General features: G+C 43.1%; 1 protein-coding gene across 3 annotated transcripts in view; it reads left to right on the forward strand.

The window, feature by feature from the left end:
- Positions 1-9,002, forward strand: part of LOC118413498 (mucin-2-like) — a 42,110-nt gene extending 33,108 nt beyond the window's left edge. For 2 of the 3 annotated variants that reach the window (XM_035816936.1, XM_035816937.1), the window contains exons 4-6: positions 5,288-5,518; positions 5,632-5,763; positions 5,956-9,002. In XM_035816936.1, the coding sequence (XP_035672829.1) occupies positions 5,288-5,518; positions 5,632-5,763; positions 5,956-7,476 (1,884 nt within the window). In that variant the 3' untranslated portion in view covers positions 7,477-9,002. The remainder of the gene's footprint in view (positions 1-5,287; positions 5,519-5,631; positions 5,764-5,955) is intronic. The other variant, XM_035816939.1, reaches the window with a different exon arrangement.
- Positions 9,003-10,481: the final 1,479 nt, after the last annotated feature.

The following is a 10,481-nucleotide window of genomic DNA, read 5'->3' on the forward strand; positions in this document are numbered from 1 at the left end:
CTTTTAAACAAAGGAATTTTAAAAAAAATTAGAACTTTTTATTAAAACACGGGTAAAATTTAAAAAGTTTGCCACAATTTGGGACTGTCTAATAAAGAAAAGAAAAACCCCACCAAAAGCCCGAATGGTAATTTTTCGGCGAGATCAAGTTGGGAATCAAATTTCTTGAAGGAAGGCTTCAATTTGCTAACCCCTCTCCTCCTGGGAAGATGGTAAGCGAGTAATATTGAGCATGAGGCGTGGAGCCGATTTAGAGACCGAACATGGTAACTAAACCATTTGGTGAACGTGACCAGAAATCCTCATCCTCGGTAAAACGTTTTTAACATTTCGGTCTCGGGAAGAACTGTCAAAGCTACATGTTGTAGACAGGTAAGAGCTTATCTGACTTTCAAGGGAGAGCACTTCTCAGCTCCCTTAGCTTATTATTTGGCATTTTAGATCTTATAAATCACACAGTAACAGTAAGTGCCCCATGGAAACCTAACACCCACGGTCATTCGTCAACAGTCTTTAAAGTTTTAACATTAACAACAACAGCACCGCATAAAGAAAGTTTCCTTTTTAACAGTCACAGCACATTCTACTTCTGCAAGTGTGCATCAAATCTATATGACTGCATTACCTCCACCATGCGTTATCGCCAAAATAATCAATCTATGCCAAAAATATTTTACGCCTAATAGATCTTGCTCAGGCATTAACGCTCCTCTATATCTAGACTGTGTGTAATCGATTTTCAATTAATGGCCCAAGATTCAATCAACAAGGAATAGGCCAGAAGAGGCATTACAACGGTACTTACCGCTATTTAATGGTTCCATGACCTTGACGTCGCATTAACTGATCCAAAGGTGAGAAAAATTGTCATTTTGTGGAAGATTTATTGGAAATCACGTGATGCACCGTTGTTTCTACCTCTTTTGTCATTTAGTTTGAGGGTGTGTGGAAGGCTTCATTGTCGTTGAATAGATTAGAATTGAAAGACTAGCACCAATATTAATCTACAATGAAAATAAAAAAGAGACTGTTCAAAGAATTCGTCATTTGAAGAGAATTTCCTTATTCGTATAATTTGCATGCATGATTTGCCATCCGATGATCAAATTGAAGAATACTTTCTGCTGCTTAACGTGCAGATCATATAAAGCTTCCGTTTATCCCCCATCTGCTCAGTCAACTACGTTACGACCACGAGTTTAGATGTGTCAGCGACATTTGGGATGGATCCTGATTCAATCAGTGCTATACATGTAGGCGCACCTAGATCTTTATTTTAACAGAAACTTCGACCTCTGGTATCAGATCTGTCAAAATGGTTTAATTTCTTTGCTAGGTTATTTTAGTCATGGCCTTAGATATGTCACATTTTTTGTTGCAGGAATAGCTAGCTGCTTTTGGTTTATTTTGTTCTATCACCAGGACAGCACTAGTCGGGTAACTTAAATTGTCAGCTGAATTGTCAGCCATGATAATTCTTGTCTTGTTAGGTTTCTCTAGGGGGTGAAACGGTATAAAACTGCCGCCCCACAGTTAGCGCTTTAAAAAACTGAGACAAATTGAATTCCATGCTTTCATGCACTAGGGAATTTAGCTGTTGTCGTAACTTGCCAGACATGAGTATCACGATCTTTCGTCATTGGCATAAAACTCAACGGCCTTACATCTCAATCCTACCCATCAAAGAAGAGCCTCGTTTACAGCAGTCGTAAAACCACGCTAATTCTTGTTGTAAAGTCATGCAGAGCGCTGTCGTAAAATCACGGCGAGACCCAAGACACGCAAGGAATAACGTGCCATCAGAAAGGTGTCGTCCATTATCGTAAATAGGCACGTAGTTACATTGCAAGGAGGTGTAACGGCATAATGAAGGAAATAAGTGGGATGGCAGCAGTGCCGGAGGTCACAACAGACGACCTTTGGAACATCGGAAATAACATATACGATCTCAGGAGTCAAACGTCTTGGCAGGAAGGCGCCTTGGCAAAGCTCTTTGTCTGTCGAAGTTATGAGGCAGACAGACCGGCCATGACGTTTACTATACCAATAAAAAACCTCACCAAAGGACACTATAATAACAAAGCTAAACTAGGAGACGTAGATTTCCCTCGCGAGTCGTCAGTGAGCCACCCCTTTATCAGTAGAAATATCATATTGACCAAAGACGCTCCATTACTTTCAACAGAATGCATTTCCTCCCAGGTAATCGAGTTTTTCCATTATGATCAGTTCTGACTGTTTGATGTGATACAGCCCTGAGAACTACTGGAGGCCCTGATTACATTGCGGCAGAACTATCAAATCCACAATCCACTCAGGAAGCAATTTGACATCGATGTGATGTCTGTAATTTACATGGTAACCGACCCAGTTTTAAAAACTTCAGGACTTACAAACCCTAGTCTATGTATGGCTCCGAAGTAAAGCAAGACGCACGAATTTATAAATGTGAAAAGCTGGTAGTGCCAATATGTAGCGCTGACAGCACAATTTTGGTGATCTATCTATTCTTGACGGCAATTTCTCTTTCTATCTAGCTGATCCTCTGATATAGTTTTTGCAATAAAGTCATTAGGTATAGCGGCCATTGAAGTCGACGGTTGGCCATGGATCTATCTTTCTCCAATCATGTCGAACCGTAGCTAATGTCAGGCCGCCCAATAAAGTCTGCAGGGTGTTTCATAGCCTTGGCATACAACTGCTACAGTCGCACATTTCTCACAACATTAGTGCTATTGGGATCGGAGTAGCTGATAGACTGAAAAACGACCATACAATCTACCGTGTAACACGCATACATTATGATTTGCCACATCTTTGCCACGTACATAAGCGGCTTGTGTGCTCAGTAAAAAGAAGCTCAGCATTACTTAGCGAGGTCCGTATTAACTCTGTGTCATCAATAATACTGGCATAAATGAGTACATGTGACCACAATTCATGACGTTACTGAGTGCAGATGACGTTTTAGGGACAATGCGTGGACAGCATGAGTCAAACTTCATTAAACACTGATAAATGCTAGCTTCTTTCGTATTTTCCAAGGAAAAGAAACGTTTATTATGATGAAGAATTACCGAGGTTGTGAGGGGTTCAAAATGGGTCCATCTATTTTCTCACCACTTTATCATAGCATAGGATTATCTCAAATACACACAAACCGCTTTTTACGTCTGTAGACGGATGATTGTGAATAATGGCAAGACAGTGTCCATAGGCCAAAAAATATCCAGTCCTGGCTGGCTGGATTTATTCTGGTCCATGGGTACAGAGTATATGCAGTCATCAACTAAGCAAACACATGCATAATCATCGCGTATCATATGACAAAGTGTCCAATTAATATGGGATTATACCATTCTTGGCAGACAATTTAGTTTGCTAGTCTAATTGCGGATGTCACCAATAAATCTTCTTACCATTGATGTCAATACGGGGTGTTGCTACTCTCAGTTTCTGGTGAGGCACTGCATTAAATCGTTGGGTTTTTGCAAGAAAATACAATTAGAAAGTGACGTCGTGTTGATTCTGGTCTCTAAGATTATTAGTAGCTATAAACCATATCTTATCTTTGTTTTTATTGCGGAAGATAAGATGCGCCAGTTTTAGGTAAAGCTAAGGGCACAACCCGCCGTACATGCAATTTGTCCGTACGTTTTTTTTGAGAGGCCACGTCCGCCACGTATTTCTGAAAACGGTCAGGCTGTACAGGGCAGGCGCGTCGCCCGTACTGGCACGGAGCCCGATGGCGCACGAAGTTTTGCCTGCACGTTAAGTTCTACGGCGTGTCTGCGTGCTCCAAAATCCGTCGGATTCCGTACGAGTTCGTACGGAGGCGTTACTTACCGCTTACGGATCCCAAAAGATTTCCCGCGTTGTGGCACGTTTTGGCACGTATTCATTTATTCATTTGCACGTACGGCGAGTTGTGCCCTTTAATAGCTTAAGGAAACTATAATTGAAAAGACAAAGTTATACCATTGAGGAGGGGGACTCGGATATGTGGAAACAATGTTTGTAAAGTTTCAGTTCAAAATAGCTTGCATCGAAATATCAACACTGAACCACAGCCAATAGTGGAAGTTTAAGAAAATAGCACAATTGTAACACGGCATGCAAAGGGAGTGTATGTTGTCCACCAACTAGTAATGATAACACAGAAAAGCCGCACTAGAAGATAGCATCTCGCCATCTCCACCAACAGTCGATAACGATTTTCTCCACTCAGCATCAGCGTGGGCCTGTATTTATTTTATTAGATAGCCAGGTTCACTGCCAAATTGCCGCCAACATCAGACTTGACGTTTAATTTACGGGCAACAGCCACGCCACCACTACAATGGGGCCAGGGAAGTGATCGTGGGCCTATTTCTGGCAGATTGGCCGCGGTCCTTATCGATCCAGACGGGGGATTCAAGGCAGGAAGGCGAAATTGCATCCTTTCTACTTCATCAACCGCAGGCGGACAAGAAGTTTAGTTGCACCCAGGTTGCTAATATCGGAGTATTGATCAGACACTTCAGACAAATCTACGTCACGTTTAAAAGAACCATTCTCTTACGGAAGGAGATTTTAAAGCTCTGGCCGGACTTCAAGACCAACAGCGCTAAATATGCTCTGTAATATATGGCTAAGGTCTACGTGGTCAATACCATAGTGTTGTATTCTAGGGAACTTAGCCACACGAATGGGAACCTGTCAAACTCCGGCAGTTTCTACTATTCGTAATGGGGTAATAATGAGCATGTTTTTGTATCACAATGAACTGGTGACTGTTCAAGCATGCTTTAAAAATCACTCGGCTTAGAAGATGCTGTGAGAAAAAACTGATGACTCGGGCGGAAATGAGAAAGCAAGCCGGTCGATTGCTACCACTGCCATCGGCGACATTTCCTCCTGATAGATACCTCTCCGAAGGGGCAGATTGGAATAAGGCCAATTATTGCAGCAGTGTGCATCAAGAACACCGCCGACGTGCTCGAGTGTACATAACCTTCGGGTAACGACTAGCCTGTGCGTCACGTTTCCTTTCATCCAGTTCCTTGTATCAAAGTTCTTGTTCGTTAATGAATGTTGAAACGTGTTGGAGACCAAATGGTGTTGTGATTAGACAGGAGAAGGACACGACTTCATCGCGCTGTATAGCTTTAGTTACTACGACTGAGAAAATTTCATGCATGTTAGATGTGCCTTTAGAGTATAAAAAGGCAAACTTTAGAAATCCACGGCCTTGAAATCTGTAGACTTTCTTCCGAATGCTTATACATTGCCCATGTTCTACCCATAGGGCAACCGTTGCTTTTTCTCCATCCACCGCACGCCTGGTGCCTACTACCCACGGCCGAGCCCTGAACACTCGTCCGGCGCAAAGAACAACGTCAACAACAACAACGCGGAGAAAGGGCAGCCATCGCACCGCCACATCCGTCCCGAGGGAAGGCATCCTGACGAGGTACGAAACCGTCTGGAAGCGGTGGCTACTCTCCACCCACCATCTCCAGATCATCACAAAATACCAGTAGGTTTGCCCAACGTGCTGCAACGTGCTGTACCTGTTAAATGCTTATTGTTTTGCTTTTAAAGCCACTTATGTTGTTTTCTCACCCTTTCTATGCTCGTCTATCTGCACAGGTGTTGAAGACAGAGCACTGGTATCCTAAGCCGTTCTACCATGTCGAAACGGGCTTCTTCCCGCCTGAGTGGCTCAAGCCAAGGCCCACCAAGCACGCCCCCACCACCTCCACGCATGATAATCCACCAAAGGTAAACATTGGTTATAAACACTTTTAACCATCAATCTTATTACGAGAATATGTAACCGAAGTTACGTTACTTAAGTTGACCAGGTCAATGGTCATTGACTTTGTCTTGTCAATAATGTCTCACCTCTTATTTCAGTTCTAGATATACAAAATTCATCGACCAATCTCACCAGGTAGTTACGGTGTTTTACAGGTCATTCAGAAGCCAACTGAGGTTCCGCGGACGCGCCGGCCCTTCAGTGGCATCTGGAAAGCCCTTGGGCTGACTACGGAGCAATCCGTAGTACCTACACCGACTCAGCCTGCTACTAGTACCAAACAACAGCAGACCACCACCGTCAAAGTCACCACGGAAAAGCCCAAAACCACGCGGCTGCCGACGTCAGCACCAAGTACCGCGCCGGGACCTGTAACTCTTAAAAACACCACACCTCTTTCGACAACTAAAATGGTTCAAACGGCCACTACTCAATCACCGCCACCAACTACCAAGGCGCCTATAGTAACAACAACTGTCCCACATCAACCTACACCGACAACTAAGATAGAAAAGACCCTTCAAGCTGTGACCACCTACAAACCATCCGAAACTATGAAACCAGTAATTGCCACCACCCGTAAACCAGCTTCGACCACCACCATGTTCGTTCAAGAGACAATAACTAATAAAGCAGAGTCAGAAGCAACAACTCCAAAGCTGGGTCAAGATAAAGTCACCACAGCTAGTCAAAGCTCTCTGGTCACCCCAACGACAGCTCTTCCCCCGGTAATGTCTACTGCGACTTCGCAAGTTCCCGTTAGCAGCACGTTGGCCAGAAAAACATCAGGGCCTCGTGATGCAAAGACGCGTGGAATTATCGTAACTACTGTTTCTCCGGCGAAGATGAAGACCACCATGGAAACTAGTACCATCACACCGAAGACTGAAGTCATCACAAAGCACACCATTAGTCCCAGTATTCGGGGAACAACGGCTCCTGCTACCCATATTCCAACAGGTACTGCTGACATTACTACTAAAGTAAATCAGATGCAGGGAGACCAGCCTATACTCAACAACCATATGAAGGTGACACCAGCGGCTACGCAGAAACAAACGGTGACTCCTACAGCTGTGAACGTCCTCCCTTCACCGACAGCAAAGATACCAACCGAGTCAGCAGTACCAACTTCATCAGTTGAGAAGGCAACAACCACCCCACCAAAGCGCACGGTTCCAGACCAGAAGACGTACCAAACGGTGCCCATGGTGAGAATCATACAGGAAGCTGCCGATGTCACAAGTGCTCCCGACATGAAGACGTCGACCCGCCAAGTTCCAACTATGGGATCAAATAAAACGGAGGCCAGAAAGCATGCACCTGTGATTCAACCTGAAGTGGCGAAGCCCACGTCCGTCAGTACTACCTTGGCACCACATCCGCCACATCTGTCCACCCGGCCATCTATTGAGTTCGTCGCCACGCCGACAGCTTACCGGACGCCGTGGCACGCCTTCACCTCTGACGACACAACGGGAGCCAATGAAAATGTGTCGTCCGTCACGGCAGTACAAGGTGACGTAACGGCCTTGGAGACAGCAACCGTGACGTCATCCACGCCGATCGAATTTTTCACCGCAACAGAAAGTATGACGCCAAATGTCTCTCCAAAGGAAACTAAGCAGTCCACGCTTGCCTCCGTTACAAAGAGCACCGCTGATCAGGAGAAGTAATGTGTTTGATTATGTACAGTGATTGAACGTAAGACGTCCACCACATAAATGTTTAACCAGAACATGTGGTAGTGAAATGTACAACGTTTCGTCCGGGAATCTGTTCACGCCATTGGAAAGATAAGAAGAGGATATATATAGTTTTGCGGTGGACCGAAGAGTGGATTCAGTTCCAAATACGCTTTACTGAAAGAAAATATGCTGGACACAATAAGATGGCCTAGCTCATTTGTTCGGTGAATAGATGTTTATGGACGGAATAGACTCCAGTATTTGGCGTTTTATACAATGTGGATGTTTGCGTTGAGAATGTGACGTTAGCTATTTGTCGTCGAGATCAAGCGATATCAGGGCAACAGTAACAACACGTAGGATGACACATGCAGTGGACAACCCGACTGTCGACAGTCGTGCTACATTTGTATCATTGGAGCTATTACAGCACTGAAGTACAAATTTCTGATGTTTCATGTCCGAATAACTTTATCCACATATGCAACATTTCCTGTTCTCCAAATCACAGACCAATGTTGGTAAAGTGCTTTCCGTAACGTATGTGTGAAAAAAATCAGTCTTCACGTAACGTTTGGTAATCGATGCATTGCTGTATAAAACCACAAAATGCCCTATAAAGTCATCGCACATTATCAAGTACCAATCCATATCAAAGCAAAAGCAAAAATTAATCAACAGGTTGTCACTTTTAGGACGACAGCTTTCTACCGTCACATCTATGTTTTTACACAACATAGTGTTTGGAGACGACTATAGCATTAACCCGCAGAAAGCTGGCCGCATATCTGTAATTTGAGACACGAAGGAATCGTTCAAAATAAATAGGGATTTAAAGACAATTTGACTAAAAGGAAACATTTCAACACTTCCAAATTTGAATTAGCATATGGTGTTTACAAAGCTCTCATACGATATCCCCAGTAATACAACAAGAATATAACATGGTCATGTGCAGGACAGGCGAACAGGTCGCCGAACTCACGTCGGCAAGTGACTGTTTGCCTACTCCATTGTCTCTCGAGACACCAATGGTTTACTTCGCTGCACACCTTGTACATCTTTCCAGAACACCGTATGATATAAAAGTGGAATACCTGATTTTGAGAAACGGCTCCTTATGGTATCCTGTCAGAATAATCAAATGTAGCGTTGATACTATAATGAATATAAATCGAGTTAGTGAAAGCATTTTATAATAGATGTAAAAAAATTGTACGTTGTGCAAACATTGTCATGTTCTACCACAATCATGATGTTAGATATACTCATTTAGGAACAAACCACACAATAATACAGCCATCTTTTGAAGAATCACGCAACCAAAATGATACATATCTGACAGACAGGCAAAGTTCCGTGAGATCTGTGTGGAGAAAATGGTAGTTCTAGACAAATGGTATATATAATATATATCTCTCCATAGATGGAGGAAAAGTGTACTATAATGGTATAGCATGTCGATGTGGCAGGCGTTTCATTTTCGTGCAAATAAACCCGAACCAGGCATTACCGAGCGTTGTGTCAGTATTTGACTGTTTCTTTGTAGCAAGCAATCGATAGAAACATATTTCAAACACAGATATACACGTTTGTTGGTTCATTGCTATTTGTCTCTTGTAGAGATGACCGCATCTCGTGCTACACGGCAAATTTCTCCTTTATCAAACCCACTATCCACTAAGCTATTTGTTATCGGAATCCCAAGTGACAGGAGGATACTCCCAGTAATATTGGCTTAATGGAACTAACGCTAAACTTGGGGTTCCATTAGCAAGGTATACTTTAATCTTTCCAAGGTAATCAGGGGTACTAAGAGAACACGGATAAGGTCAGTTGAAGGTGACAGGGTATGGATGAGCTACTTAAAGGCAGCAATTTACCATACGTTTTCATGGTTTTATCTGAGTTGACGCTGCAACAAAGGCAGTACAAGGCAAGGACAAGGGGAAAGAGTCAGGCGCGAAATCAATTACAATGGCAAGGGAACTTTTGACTGACAGGTAGAGATCTAAGACAGTCACTTACATATATGTTGTATTTTAGGGTAGTATGGGTACCATCCGGTTCGGTCCTATGTTCACTTCTGCTAAAATGCAACCGACTGTATATAGTGTATGATAAACGTCGGAGCGAGCTACTATCCGGTTGCCCGGATGGTATCCCAGGCCGATTTTAGGTATGGTCTCATAACGTAAGGTATTTTCAAAGTTGATCTTAAATGAAAGCTACCTAAAATTTTACAATGAACATAATTAAGATCACAACAAAGAGGTTTGATTCGGTTAAGACAAATTGGTCTGTCATATTCTACACCGACAACATCAACAACCCTACTCAACAACCTAGATGGACAGCCTTGGCTGCTCATGTATGTGTTCCAGCAGAACCAATACATGAATGAATAAGTAAATGAGCAAGCCTATCAATAAACTGATGGCAGCACTCAGTGTTTCAAGATAGTCCCAGTTTGTGATGCAGGCGCTCATTTGACAGACGTAGTTGGCATCAGCCCTATAGTTGACCCTACATAACTTCTCGTACGGGTACTAGCCAATTTGTGGGCGATCCGTCGGCAGATTTGCCCATAATCACGTCAACCACAGGAATCTCCTCGCCTTACATCATCCTCATGTGGCAACCTTGTGACATCCAAATTGACGGCAATGGTTGGTTTCCAAGGTGATCCCATTTAATGTCAATGCTCATTGGTGCAAAATGAACACCGTAACAAGGCAGGTCCATCAATCATAGAAAACAAAAGGCGTTATTCTGACTGAAGATGATCTTCTGAATAGTGGGTATCAAGCACCAAATATATTAGAACTGAAAAGGACCTTATATATCCAAAGTCGGTTTGTGAGCCCAGTCAGTGGCAAAGTTTGTTAAGTACGTGATCACAATGCGAATTGATTTGCTCAAAAGAAAAGGTCATTGTCAACAGACTATAAATTCCGTAAAAATTATTAGCAATAACTTGTGCAGTACTACAG

The sequence above is a fragment of the Branchiostoma floridae genome, chromosome 4 (genome assembly GCF_000003815.2).
Source record: "Branchiostoma floridae strain S238N-H82 chromosome 4, Bfl_VNyyK, whole genome shotgun sequence".
NCBI lineage: Eukaryota > Metazoa > Chordata > Leptocardii > Amphioxiformes > Branchiostomatidae > Branchiostoma > Branchiostoma floridae.